The sequence below is a fragment of the Saccostrea cucullata genome, unplaced genomic scaffold, assembly GCF_032062105.1.
Source record: "Saccostrea cucullata isolate Sc308-1 unplaced genomic scaffold, CSIRO_AGI_Scuc_v1 ctg325, whole genome shotgun sequence".
Taxonomy (NCBI): Eukaryota; Metazoa; Mollusca; class Bivalvia; order Ostreida; family Ostreidae; genus Saccostrea; species Saccostrea cuccullata.
Window position 1 is genome coordinate 138,325 of NW_026923278.1, and position 14,960 is coordinate 153,284.

At 32.0% G+C, this 14,960-nt stretch overlaps 1 protein-coding gene across 2 annotated transcripts in view; it reads left to right on the top strand.

The window, feature by feature from the left end:
- The window catches only part of LOC134263642 (FYN-binding protein 1-like), a 30,559-nt gene that overhangs the window by 13,816 nt on the left and 1,783 nt on the right, over window positions 1–14,960 (top strand). The window contains exons 3-12 of one of the 2 annotated variants that reach the window (XM_062746017.1): window positions 4,175–4,313; window positions 4,552–4,724; window positions 4,900–4,946; window positions 5,944–5,999; window positions 7,135–7,240; window positions 8,338–8,424; window positions 8,703–8,871; window positions 9,723–9,775; window positions 13,650–13,702; window positions 14,472–14,527. In XM_062746017.1, coding sequence (XP_062602001.1) covers window positions 4,175–4,313; window positions 4,552–4,724; window positions 4,900–4,946; window positions 5,944–5,999; window positions 7,135–7,240; window positions 8,338–8,424; window positions 8,703–8,871; window positions 9,723–9,775; window positions 13,650–13,702; window positions 14,472–14,527 — 939 coding nt within the window. Of the gene's footprint in view, window positions 1–4,174; window positions 4,314–4,551; window positions 4,725–4,899; window positions 4,947–5,943; window positions 6,000–7,134; window positions 7,241–8,337; window positions 8,425–8,702; window positions 8,872–9,722; window positions 9,776–10,294; window positions 10,406–13,649; window positions 13,703–14,471; window positions 14,528–14,960 lie in introns of those variants that run through there. The other variant, XM_062746018.1, reaches the window with a different exon arrangement.

Genomic DNA, 14,960 nt, shown 5'->3' on the forward strand with positions numbered 1-14,960 from the left:
CAGGAGAGGGAACCAGACTGGCCTGTTTGTTTACATTCATCTGCGGTACCAGATTAATTCTGATTCTGACAAAATCGGACCGTGGTATTAGGATTGAAAAACTCACTGTCAGTGTCTTATCATTTACATTGATAGTTTTAAAATAATTTTTTCATCAGAATATAAACGTGATTCATGTAAGAAATCCATTCTACTCTGTAAATGAGCCCGGCTCTCTGTACTTCTGAGTACTTTGATTTTTAACAATGAAATTTTGATTATCATAGCATGATTATTATAATGATACTGCCTATTGTAAATATGTAGTATATCAGTCTTCCAATGATAGCTAAGAAATCAGGAGTCAATTGTAGATTTTTCAAACTTTTCTAGATATGTACTAGGAACATTTTCAATTGTTTTCTGCAGAGGAGCAAGTCAATTAAATGTTTGAAAAATTTTTATTAAATTCCTGTGTAGCAAACATTCAAATGAAATAAGGTTAGCTGCAGATCTGTAGCATTATGGTTTTATATATTTGTCTTTGACCATAATGCTACAGATCCTGTAATGTAAAAAAGGTGCAATTTATGGCACAATATTTTTTGCGCACTAATAAGGAGAATTTCTCCACTTTCTAGCATTGATCAATCAACTACCTTTCACTCCCTAATTCTAGAAACGTTTTGTAGCCAGTATGTATATTTACCCTCCTCTCAACCATTTATAGTTGTCTTTACAGGCAAAAAACTCCCTTGAAGTGAATTTTCAGCAATCTAAAAAGTATTTTAATCAAGTTTATCACGAGTGGGCAATTATCGATACAATATATTGCAATACAATGACAAAAAATACGTATCGCAATACTATATATAGCAATATGGATTAAGGAATTTTGTCATTAAATATAAAAATGGATTTATAAAAGTTTGTTATTAAACCAAACAGTAACTCAAAAGTTGTTTGTGGGAACATTTCAGAGCATAACTTAAATGAATTCAACAAGATTTTTTTTCTGTGTTGGTTATAATGTGCCCATGTAAATTAAAGGAGAAAATGCCATTTTTATTACATTGGCAATACATAGCAATACAGTTAATTGACTAGTAATGCTTGAAAGTTAAAATAATGTGCCCAGAATTAAGGAGTGACAGGTAGTTAATTGACTAGTAATGCTTGAAAGTAGAGAAATTCTCCCCAAAAGTGCACAAAAAATATTGCACCTTTTTTGCATTATGGGATCTGTAGCGTTATGGTCAAAGACAAATATATAAAACCATAATGCTACAGATCTGCAGCTAAAATAAGGTCTGCAACAGGAGGACAAATTTTACAATATCTTTCAGAACGTTCTTTTATGGAAAAACAAAGCTACAGTTTCTTGTATTTTATAGCAAGCCTTGCATCCTCATTTTGTGCAGGATAAGTTTGTACTAAAAATTTTCATGATGCTGTGGATTCTACATGTACAAATTATTTGATACTCCTTCAAGTGCATAATTACAGTCAAATCTCATTATTCTGAACTGCATAGGACGGAGGGAAAAACTTCAGAGATAATTTGATAGAGTACGGGTTCAAAATATGTAAGGAAAAACATGGCTTTCAGTTTAGACTTAAAAATTATATGTCTTTTATTTCGTAGAAAATATTTGTGTTTGTAATACATTTATCAAGAAACTCATTATACATGTATAATAGACATGTCTAAAAACACTGTAACCTGATAGTCTTTGACTTTAAACATTTCGTGTACAGTTACTTGGGTTTCACTTGATTTGAGGACTTCCCTGTTCATGATGAAACAGTAAATATATACACAATACTTTTTTAATAGTGCCATGCTAAATGTTGACTCATGGTTGTGTGATTTTGTTTTTGTTTTGTTAAACCAACACAGTTCTGTGAATTAATTAAATTACCAGCAATGATCAGTATACATGTATACAATCCTCTTCAGAATAAGGCATTTTATGACTTTCTCTCATTCTGAAAGACCAAAAAATGACACCTGAAACTCACGAAATAACATGCAGTTGAAAAAGAGATTTTTTCTAAAATACTATGTCCTTTCTAATATAATTATCATTCCTTCATTCCTTCAACAGATTTTCAACCATTGTGTTAAATAGGGAATGCATTGCTGAGTTGTTAAAGATAGGTAATTAAGTTAATTTACATACAGGAGTGTTTAAAAAATATTGACATATTTTAAGTATATAAAATCTCTAATTTATGCAGTAAGACATGCACACTTATATAGCAAACACACTTAGTCTTATAATGTATTAGTGTGTACTGTAAAGTAATTTTCATTTCTTAAATTGTGGCTTTAATTATGTTTATAATAAAGCAAAATCATCCGTCCCTGGTACCTAATTATAAGCATGTTTTACGGTACTTTATAAGTTCCTTTGAGATATGCAGCCAAGTTTTTTAATTTCTGATATTATAAAAATGTGAAAAATGCATCAGATGTGTGGAACAATTTTATCAATGCTTTGATATCTTTCTTTTTAATAAATTATACATTATTTCCCTGATGAAACATTGAAGAATTGCTCTCATGCAGAAACATTTTGTTGATCAACCTTGAGTAGTAAAGAACTATAAATGTCACAATATGACCTTATAATGTGTATTAGCTATAGCATATCGTGATAACATGTACTATGTACATGTAAGAAAAAAATCGCGAGTGTAACCTTCTCTATACAAAAAATTAAGGGAAATGTTTAAAATAGCTCATACGCAGAAAAAAATAACTCCCATATTAATTTGAACTCGTTGTGAGGATGACACTCTTTGCATAATATGTTCATAATTAAGTATTTAACTCTGGCATTTTTGGTCCAGGTCACTTGATGGATTTAATTTGTATCTTCATATTAATTAACACTTACCAGGTCTATAAGTGTGAAAGACACACTGAGATCAAAATGAATACGGTACTTGTGTCATTTTTAGTCCATGTTAAAAGCTGTAGGGGGTATATGCCTGTGTGTGCTCAAATTTTGTGAAAACGGAGATGACAGTGCATTTTTTTATATTGTGAACACCTTGGTTCATTAGAAATTTTTAATCAGACTCTTTCAGTCTGTTTATCAATTGTCAATTTTCTGTTCGTTTTTTTTTCAACCAACTTCTCTAGAACATCTGCATGCCTTGCACTTGCATGTTGGCAAATATATTTGGTTCCGACTAGATTACCTGATACTTGCAATATAAGTATAGCAGTATGCACTTTCTGCATTCTTATAAGCATTTTGTAGGTGTTTAAGTACACAGTAAAAGATAATACACATATATTTTTGCCAAAATAAGATTACACAAAAGATGTACAGGTCATAGACATTTTTAAAGAATTCTTTCATTGGGATATTTTTTTTATTGTTGTGAAATTGACAATAACCAATTGTCTTTTGTTTTATTAAGTGGAAAAGAAATATAACTGAGTATTTTAGCATCGCGATCTTTATAACAGAAACTGTAATAAATTCATGATCCTGTCACTACCAACATGTGTACACACTTTGCTGGTATGTACATTGTATATATATTGGTTGTTCCCGTTATCTTCATTGATTTCCATGGGGCATTTAAATGAAGAATTTTAAACCCTTTATTTCATTTAAAGTATTTAAGAAACTAGAGTGTTGACTTCTGATGACTTTTATAAAAAAAACTTGTGTATAAAGTTGGGTGACTTTTTTTCATCTGGGCATCATGTATAATAAAGATGAACTGAAGTTTCCGGCTGTATGGACTATGGATATTGGACTTGGTTAAGCTTAGTGGTTGGAGCACCTGCCTGGTGTAGGGGTCTTAATTAGGTTTATTTCCAGGTCTAGCCCTCAATTCAACCCTTAACTGTTACATTTGGTGCAATTGACCACTTACAGGTGATAGCCATGCCTAGTATTTCATTGTGTTTGTGATATTGTGTATGTATTCAAATGAATGAAAATTTATTTAAACTATAGATACAGTGCAATATTTGAAACATACTACTTTTTGCAGATATACATGTACATGAATATGAGTTATAATAGAAATGACAAATATTGAATTATAATGGAGTTTTTTTCTATTTTTTAAAAACTTAAAACAAGGAATGACTGTACCCAACAAGAAATCTTTGAATGTTCCACCTTTGTCCTTTACGTTTACTTCATGCTTAACTTTGATCTTTTAGAGGACGAACCTGAACCTCCCCCAGAAGCAGAGGAGGAGCTTGAGGTAGATGAACTTTATGAAGAACTCCCTGAGGAACCAGTATCGAGGAGGCCCGGAACCACCACACAGGGGAGGGCCTCAAAGGCTGTCTCCCTTATGTATGTATAAACTGACTTACAGTTGTGCTCATTGCTATTTTGATCATAATTCAAAAATCAGACATTGTACAAATACACGTATATAGATCTATATCTAAAGTGTCGCAATTGAAAAGTCAAGAGGGAAACTTTTACAGACAGAGATATATTTGAAGAATTTGAAACTATAAGGAAGTAAGAACTTTATATATGAAAATATAGATACATGACTAATTCTCTGAATTTTTCCCACCCCCAGACCAGAAATGGCCTCTGATGAAGAGGATGAGGGAGAGGAATATGCTGATACTGCCAATGTCGCTAGCCCCCCACAGGTGGACCTCTCGTCCCTCCCCCCACCACCCCCCTCAATACCAGCCAGGGGGAGACCACCCCCACCCCCACCATCAACACCATCAGTATCTGCTGACAGTAAATCTCATTCTTAAACAAACTATTGTGAAGTTTTTGTTTAGAAATAATTCTTTAGTGGTACATGATTTGAAAACTATTCTTGATCATTGAAGATTTTGCATACAGTTTTAAAAATAAATAAGTAAATAAAATCACTTTGCAACTTGCATAAATTTTTGTTTTTGATTCACAGATGAGATTGAACAAGAAGAATACCAAGATGCTGAAGCTGGTGGGATTGTAAGTTAAAATTTCTTCTGCAAGTTCTTTTTTTCCTTGCACAGCTTTGCAAAATATATAATGGTTCAAGATGTTGTGTAATTTAGAGTCTGTGTGTCAACACCCTAAGTTTTCATCATGTAAAATTGACTTGCTGTTCATGGAGTGATGGTAAACAATAGTGCTTTATTTATAGTCCTGATCTAAACATTGCCCTTGCTTAATATACATGATAGAAGTGTCTGTCTGCACAATTAAGGAAAAGATTTTAAAAAGATATTCCTAATGTAAGTGTTTTCTATGACCTTTGATATGAAAGATGTGGCCATTTTAAAACAATTAATACAAACTAATTCTTAGAAATCTGTGGAGAAAAAGTAATATTCTGCTTGAAATGGGCACTATCCTAAATTATGATGTTAAGCAGGTATGTTAAAAGTGCATATGTCCTCATGTTTTTTTTTTTTGTATGTTTTCATAAGAATGAATTAAGGCCTTAATTTTTTAATTGTATAACACTTCTGGTGTTTCTTGGTCTACTGTGTTGTGTTGTATTGTTTGTTTGTTTATCATTCTTGTCTAGAATTTTTCACTCATATAGGAATGCCACCACTTACTGGTGGAGGGGTGCAAATATAGACCTACATTTGGCACTCTGGGCCTTTGAGCAGTCAGGGGTCTTTATGTGCCAGCAGTTTAGCACCTACTGCAACACAGGACATTTACATTCTCACCTAAAAGATTGGTCTCCATGCCCCACAGTGGGATTCTAACCCTCGATATAAGATGAAATCCTTATTCCGCAAACACTCCTACCATGGTGTAACATGTACCACTATTGTTGTATTCATTAGAAATTTCCTTAAATAGATTCATCTTTGTTTAAATTTAACTTTGTATGCAGTGTCCCAATACTGGAGATAGAAGACAGGATACAAGCTTAAATTTCTTTAAAAGCCTAATTTAGTATTATGATGTTAAGTATTTAGATCTAATCTGTACATTAACTGTCACACAGGAAGAAGAGGGCTTAGAACAGGATGATGTGTACGAACCACTGGATGACATTCAAGAGTAAGTTCAAGCCAGTCTATTTATAGAGTTTTATCAATTACTAAAAGGGTTTTTCCTGAGCGAGTGCTTAAAAACTGGATTGGAATTTTTTAAAAATTCTGTTACATCGGGCAATGTATGGTTGCATGCTTATAATATGTCGATTCTAGACCTCATTTTCTTGACCTTATGATGGTAATTTGAATGAGAAAGTCATTTTCTGAGAAAATGTAGATTATGAGATTTTTTCTATGTTGGTCTTTTCTTTGAATATTGAAAAGAAAACTTGCATTTAATTATACTGGTTGGTGTATTACTTATCCACTACATACATGTTTTATTAAAAGTCACCTTTCATTCAAATAAACATACACTTGACAAGGAAATGCAGCCAGGAAAATTTTGAGAAAAGTTTAACAATTTTCATGCTTCAAAGATATGATAAGCTCATATAAATAAAATTTTATTTTAAATGTGTTTTCATATAAGCTTTCTAAAACATTTACATGTAATTGCAAAATTTCTTAGTGAAGAATATATCAAAATAAGTATTTTCCTCTTTTCACAATAATGGTGTGTCACAGCAATTACCAGAAGCTTTAATAATTATATAAATAAGTGATACACCCACAGATTAGCATTATGGCAGTTGGACCTCTTCTTTACATACTTTGTAATTTAAGTAGAGATACTGCATGAAAATATTATAGAATGGTTTAAGGTTAGATTATACAATCCCCAAATATCTATTTTGTAAATCTTATAATATATGATAAATATACAAAATCTTTATTACTTTCTAAACTGGTTTTTAAAAATTTGAAACACTAAAAATGTAATTTTGGCAAACTAAGTATTTTTTCCCAAAGGATTATATAAGAAATGCCAACCTCTGGTATCTCGCACAAATGCCTGGTAAGGTACCTTGATTTTTTGTGAGTAATCATGTTAAAGTAGTAATTATTCAATGACAAAATCTTGGAAAAAATTATATATATTCCTACACTGCAAGGTACAAATAAGGTCTCTACACAAAATTGTATTATACATGAAACTTGTATTAAACATGAAGCTGCTGTAGAAACTGTATAAGGCTCTTGAAGCTCTTTAGATGATTCAGAATTACCCTTATAGTACATTATGATGTATCATACAGAGAGATGGACAGAAAAGAGGAAGAAGAAAGGAAAAGGCAACAAGAAGAGAAGAGACTGGAGAAAGAGAGAAAGGAGAAGGAAGAAAAAAATAAAAAGGAAGAACAGGTTCATATTAAATACAGTTCAACTGTAATAAGTATCTTAAATATTGCTATCTTAAACACCATGGATATTTCATAGGGAGTTCAAAGTCCCAACCCACTTTTTATTGATGTATTTTAAACTTAATATTCTAAATAATCAAATATCATGAAGTTTTTCCTCAACCCTGTCAAGTGCAAGATAACACAGTTTGACTTAGCTGCAGAACTCTAGCTCCCTGCTTGAGAAAATTTGGACAGAGAGCTACAGATCCATGCATTGTCAAAACATTCCATTTATGCCACCAATTTTTTTGTTGCTCACTTCAGGTAGCATTTATAACATTTTATGTATTTATAGTGTACCTGTATCAATAGTGAAATATATGATTAATTATCGGATACCATTCCAAGAGCATAAAAAGGCATAAACTACAAGAAATATACCTGAAAGGAGGGTCAAAAATTTGGTGGTGTAAATGGAAGGTTTTTACAATGCATGGATCTGTAGCTCTCTGCTTTATCTGTCCGATTTTTATCAAGCAGATCGAGAGCTACAGTTCTGCAGCTATGTTTGACTTTATTAAGATAACCGGAGTTATATATAAGTAATATCATTATTATACAAAACTTCTTTCAGCCTGTATGATGGTTTATCAGATGGAGTTTATATTGGCTAAAACAAAAAAATGAGTGTGTTTCCTGTACCTAGATTGACCCTAATTTTTAACCACATACCCTACTACTTTTTCTTACAGATCTTGACACTAAATTGTATTTTTGTTCTAACATCTACCATAATTTTTACATGTTCTAAAGCGTACTCTTTTTTTATGTCTATGTTTATTTATATGTGTGTGTATAACAAAAAAAGTTTATTGAATAATTAATTGATGCTTTCAAAATTAAAAGCAAAGTTTTAAAAAGTTATCCTCCACCTACCTACTCTTATTATTTTTTTTTTGTGGCCTCTTACAGGAAACACATATATTTTTATTTGGCCTTAGGTGGTGGAGGAGATATTGAATCTATTGCAATAAAGTAATATACCTTTTTGAGAATAATATTGAAGACACTGCTATTATTGTAATGGATAATGACATTGAATTCCCTTTATTGTAGAAAAGAATGAAGGAAGAAAAGAAACGGCAAGAGGAAGAAAAGAAAAAATTCGAGAAAGAAATGAAAGCACTCAAGAAAAAGTTTAATGTAAGTGAAAGCATTATTCTTTTTTATGATACAAGTGCAAAGCATTATTTTGAAAAAAAATTGTTACTGCAAATTAATAAATTTCATTTAATGGTTTCAAAAGATCATATTTTTCAGCTGTTTGTCTAGAAAATAGTTATGTTGCATATATGGGAAAATATTACAAGAAAAAAGACCTTTGCAGGAGCTTTCAAAGACATGATCAAAGAAATTAGAAAGAAATGATTTACTACAATAGTTGCTGCAAGTGAAATGTGTTCCTTTTATCTTGACCTTAGATACAGCGGTCTGACCTTGACAATCCACAAGGTGAAGGTAACATTATGGAGGACGAAAAAGGAAGCAAAAACAGTCTGGAGGTCAAAAAGGGCATGAGAGTTCAGATAATCCGGATAACGGACAACCCTAAGGGAAAATGGCTTGTCAAATTAGCGGCCACAGGAATAGGTATATGTGGACCTAATTTAACTAAGAAATTCATGCTATTTTAAAGTTTGTGTTCTGTAAGAAGTGGGTATTTTTACGAAGTTCTCTTTTTCTTGCTGCATTGTGCTATAGCTATGGGAGTTCCAGAGTAAGTACTCTTGTATGTATGTAATGACATGATTGGTTGTTTTAAATGTTGTACTTTATTTATCATTATGGGGTTCAAAGGTCAGCTTCATTTTGTTTTTCCTGTCAGCTGAAAACTTCTGGTATAAGTAAGAATTTCTCTTCAGTCTGTGTCTGTTTTCAGTTTCTTAAACTTGGAAAATATGATTGATTTTCAAGTGCTACATGTACTAGAATCTTTTTGTGTGACCTTTTCTGTTTATTTTTTATCAAAAATGTTTTGTTGTTTGTAACTCAATACATGTACGATCATATGTTACTGTTGCATATTTTCTGGAATTTGTATTTATTGAGACACTGCTTTTTATCCCCTGGCAACAGAGTTGGAGAGGATATAATAATGCCATTGGGTGTGTGTGTGTGTGTGTGTGTGTGTGTGTGTGTGTGAGAGAGCGTTTGTTTGCGAGTGAGTGAGTTTGTGCTGTGTGAAACGGAAATGAAATAATTTACATTGGGATGGATGTTGAAGCTGCCTTGATTTATAGAAATACTCTTTGTGAGGGGGATGCTCCATTTTGTGGTGCCCTTGTTGTATTTAATTAATGTTGTAAATATAAATTATCATATTAGAAACAGATAGTTGAAAATAAATTGTAAAGAATGCCATCAGAATGTGTTAAAATATCACTTGTATAATTGAGGTTATTTTTCTGGTGTATTTTTACCTTTCTTTGTTTTTTTCGCAGTTGGATATGTGGAGTCCAGTAATGTAATCATGGATAACAATCTCATTAAATCGGTAAGTAGAGCATCCTAAACATTGAATGAGATCAAATGCTTACAATTCAGAGTAAGGACCAGACCTTTTGTACAGTTTCTCTTGCTCTATGTGTTGTGCAAATGGAAACAAAACTAACGGGGGTAGCAAAATTTCACCCTATGCAAGACATCAATGCTTATCTGGAATGACCTATGATATTTTTGCAAGCAACTGTCTGAAAACCAATTTCTTTCTTTGCTATGACAAATGGTGTCAAAAACATTATGATAGAGGATATTCAAAATGTTGTATTTAGCTTTAGGAAATCTTAAATATTAGTTGAATGAATGAGTGAAGAGAATACCCAGAAAGAAGATGCTCATGCAGAGTAAGGGAGCTAGAAACTTAGGATTTTTATAATAGTTTAGTCACATTTCAAATGATGCTTGATGTAAAAAAGAAATTTGAAGCTGTCAGTTGACACTTTGAATTGCAGAACATTTTATTACTCTAATATAATCCAGTACTACCACCTTCATTTGAAACATTTGATTTCAGGAAGAGCTTGATCATAATATGGGACCTGATATAAAATTTGTTAACAGTCAATTATATGTTAGAGTGAGTATAGGAGAAAATAGTTTAATTTTATAGCTTTTAATTACATGTACATCTAACAAGCTACATAATATTGGCATCATACTAAATTAAAAGGAGGAAAGTTTACCATAAGTAATACCTGATATATAATTTTGTACCTAGTTCCTTCCCACAATAATCATGCGGTGTATTCAAAAGTAATATTTGTATTTACAAATGTGGAAAAAATATAGTTTAAAAAATACAATGAACATTGATGATGTCATACTTGATATACCTGTATTGAATACTGTGTATCCAGTACTTACCTATACTAGCAAGTCTGTTTACTTTACCCTGTGAGTACCCGTAGATAAACGGTGAAATAATTAAATGCCATACATATGCAGTGGTATACTTCTTGCATATATGATAAATATTGATCTTGTTATTTTTAAATGATCCTCTTGCTGAAAAATTTCCTTGAATTATTTCTTGCATGCAGTCTACTGTGTTACAGTGTCTTCTGCAAACAAAAGTATTAGGGATCACCATATCCATCTGTCTGTGTGTCTAGCTAGATATTTCACTTTGTGTCCGGGATTTAGATTTTTATAGGAGGAAACAATTGAAGCTTTTAATGAGTACACAAGATGCTTATGACCTTAATGTATAACATGATCCTGAGACAAGGTCATTTATACAAGTTCAAGGTTACAGGGACTTAAAAAAACTTGATTAGGTCTTTAATTGCAATGCAGGGATTGCAGAAGTTCATACATAAAATAGTTGGTGATTGCAACCTTGGGTGTGATTTGACTCTGAGCAAAAGCCATTTATTAATGATTGTAGGAATTTTAAGGTCAAGATCATGGGAATTTGGGTTTTGTGATGTGGACTATTAATTCTTGTTTTGAAGTTTAAAAAATTTGAAAATTAAAGATATTGCTTTAGAAAAGAGAATGTATAAAATTTTAGATTAATTACATTTTATTTACATTAAGGTTATGTGATGTTGCAAGGGTACTAAATTCACTTTGTTAATATATGCAATGTTTTTCTTACCATGCTGAGAGGATGAAGTGTTTTGGGGGGTTAATTGTCCCATTTAAGTCATAGGACAACTTTTTTGTCTTTGCATCAGTGGCAATATGAATGGATATGTTTTTATTTAAAAGCATGAACACACCAGCTAACCGCAAGCATGCAATAATTGATTAAGAAAAATATTAAGATAAATATGTGCTGCAGTTTATTATTTTTAATTCAAAGCATGTACTGTAATAATGTTAATTAATTAATGATAATTCTCTATTTTACCTGCATGTTCTCTGTGACTATAGGAGGTAAGACTCACTGCATGTATCTGTTCTTCTTGACGAATACTTTCTATCTGCTCAAGGGAGCTTATCAGTAAAATGGCTAGCTTCTCTGCCTAAGTGAGCTTAGCAGTAAAGCTGTGAGCTTCTCTACTTAAGTGAGCTTAGCAGTAAAGCTGTGAGCTTCTCTGCTTAAGTGAGCTTAGCAGTAAAGCTGCGAGCTTCTCTACTTAAGTGAGCTTAGCAGTAAAGCTGTGAGCTTCTCTGCTTAAGTGAGCTTAGCAGTAAAGCTGTGAGCTTCTCTGCTTAAGTGAGCTTGGCGGTAAAGCTGCATATACATGTATCTCTTTGGAATTTGCATTTTCGCTTTTACTTTTTCTGTCTTAAATTTAGGTTGTTATACCCCTTTTTAATTAGTCGCTTCTTTTCTGTGGCTGTAACTCTATAGAACTTAAATACTAAGTTATATATTATTCTGTTTTAAGTAAAAGCAGAAATACAATCTAATTATGCTCTTTACTCTAAATTCTTGTATACACTGTATTTATTTTGAAGCTTTTTTGACTCACATGTGCATAAAGAAGAATGAACAATTCTGTGAATTATGATATCATACTTCACTCAATCTTAATGGAAATAGAGAACCTGTAAAATTTTTGAAATGTTTTTAAGCTTGGCCAGTGTTTAGCTGATTTGATTGAAGAATTTTGGGTAGTTTCAATTGAAAATGAACAGTCCGAAAATAGAAATATAGTTCTGTAACCAACAAACATTTGTAGCTTTGGGATCTCAAGCACCTATATCTCAAATCCCCTGGATATGTCAATGTGATTTTAATGTATCTTTAGTATTTCTTAGGTATTTTATCTTAGATATCTCGAATCCTTCGATATCTCAAAGTTTTTTCATGGTCTCAATGAGTTTGAGACAGCAAGATTTGACTATATATACTTTTGCCTTTGGGAACATATAGAAATATATTCTTTCTTTCAACATTTCTATATTCAAACCCATCCTTTACTTCAAAATATTTATTAGTGTGTTTGTTTGTGGTGTTAACATTTTCTATCTTCTTGTCCTGGAAAAAAATGTGCAAATTAGTAATATGCAAAAGAAAGTTGATTTTTAAAAATACTAAATACTGTAAGTCACTTTTTTTTCACGAGAACTTTATTTTCGCGTAATTAAGTGAGCCGGTATGCTCGCGAAAATTTCATTCTCGGGTATACTAGAATTCCTTAAGATTATATAGAGCATTTACCACAATTCGTGAAAATTTTGTCTCGCTAATAAAGCGTCATTGACTTTCTCGCGAAAATAAGGTTTCGCAAAAATTAAGTGATCTACAGTATCTAAAGTCATCCAATTAAAATATAAATTAATCTTCAAATAAGTACACACTGTATATTTAATTAAATGCTTTCAGTAGACAGACCTATTTATTCAAAGTACATAAACATGTTTATACCAGTATTCAAGACAACTCATGGAAATATGATACTCTCTATATGGAGTAAATTCTAGACCATGTAAATTTATAATATAATTTTGAATTTTGGAACTACTGACTGTTACTGTTAGTTCAAATTATTTGCTAACTACTATGGTCCATTCTACAAAGTTAATGAACTATTATTATGGCAAACTAAAAGATACCTGACTGTAATCAAAGGGGCAAAAATCCCTCTGTATGGTTGACTTCATGTTGTGTATACTTTTTAAGCATGGATCTGAGATCTGTTGCAGGGTATTTTTCATATTTTTTTTTTTGGTTTAATTGGTATGGGAAATGCACCTGCTTTTAGGATATGCATATTGCCTTGATTTTCAAATATTCATATTTATAGACATAAATTTATTAAAATAAAACATTTCATTTATAAGTAAAGTAGCTGCATAGTACTGTAAAGTATTGAGTGTACCTTGATTTCTTCTTGATTGCTCTGCAAGTCAATGTCATCATAGAAGTTAATATACAGATTTTTTAAAAGGTCTTTAATGTTTTGTACTTTCAGGTAATGGCTGGTGATTATATGAACAGTATGTCTCTTCCTCCCCCTCCTCCTGAGTAAGTACTTCCCTATTCAGACATTTATTGATGGTTTGTAGAAATTTTAACACTTTAATAATTTTTGTTGCCTTTGTAGAGTAGATTTCAATGAAAAATATAATTACTGGTACGTTACAAGTCTGTATGATTTACACATCAGTAGCCCACACAAAACTTAAAAACATTCTTAAATATATTTACATTTTAAAATCTTTGAAAGCACCATAAATTGTTACATTTTCATTTACGTCTCTGTAGCCTCACTGTGACATCACTTTAGTGCAAGTTTCTCTGTTTATATTTCTATGCGTGAGTATACATGAAAATGGTATTCAAATCAATTCCAATTTGGCTTAGTAATAAAATATAGCAATTGTAAATATGGAGAGTTAAGAGTTATTTTTCCCGGCTGAAATGTCACTTTTATGTGCCTCCTTGAACCCATTTTTTCCCCCAAAGCACACATTCACCAATGTGGACATGCACACATTTATTTTCCTGCTACTTTTTCCTAGCTTTATAAAATAGGAGAGTTCAATTTACAAAATTTTCCTGTACAAAGTTATTCAATTGCACTTTTACACTTCTTTTGTTTTTGTCTTTCAAAAGAAACCATATATAAAAAATGAAGACTACATGTACATATATACATGTAATTGAAGATCATAGTTAAAAATCTAGTAGAAGTGATAAGTATCCAAGCTGTACACATTTCCACACACAAATTCAGGTCCAGCCTGTAGTTGGATTTATAAAGCTACATTACTGTATCAATGGTCTGTTGTAGGTTACTAATGGATGACCAGGAGGAGTACGCTGATGCAGAGATTGGGGAACCAGATGGTACGTCTCTAATTTTAATTTCACATTTACTGATTTTTATTAAGTTTTTAGCTCACCTGAGCTGAAAGCTCAAGTGAGCTTTTCTGATCAACTGTTGTCCGTCGTCCGTCTGTAGACTTTTCACATTTTCAACTTCTTCTCAAGAACCACTGGGCCAATTTCAACCAAGGTAAGCACAATGCATCCTTGGGTGAAGGGAAGTTTAAATTCTTAAATTGAAGGTCCAAGTCCCCTTAAAAGAGGAGATAATCAAGAAAAGACAAAAATAGGGTGGGGTCATTAAAAAATCTTTTTCTTTAGAACCACTTGGAAAGAAAAGTTAAATGTTATGTGGAAGCATCCTGGGGTAGTGTAGATTCAAAGTTATGTGGAATTATTCTGGGGTAGTGTAGATTTTTTAATTATTCAATTCACGACCCCTGAGGGTTGGACA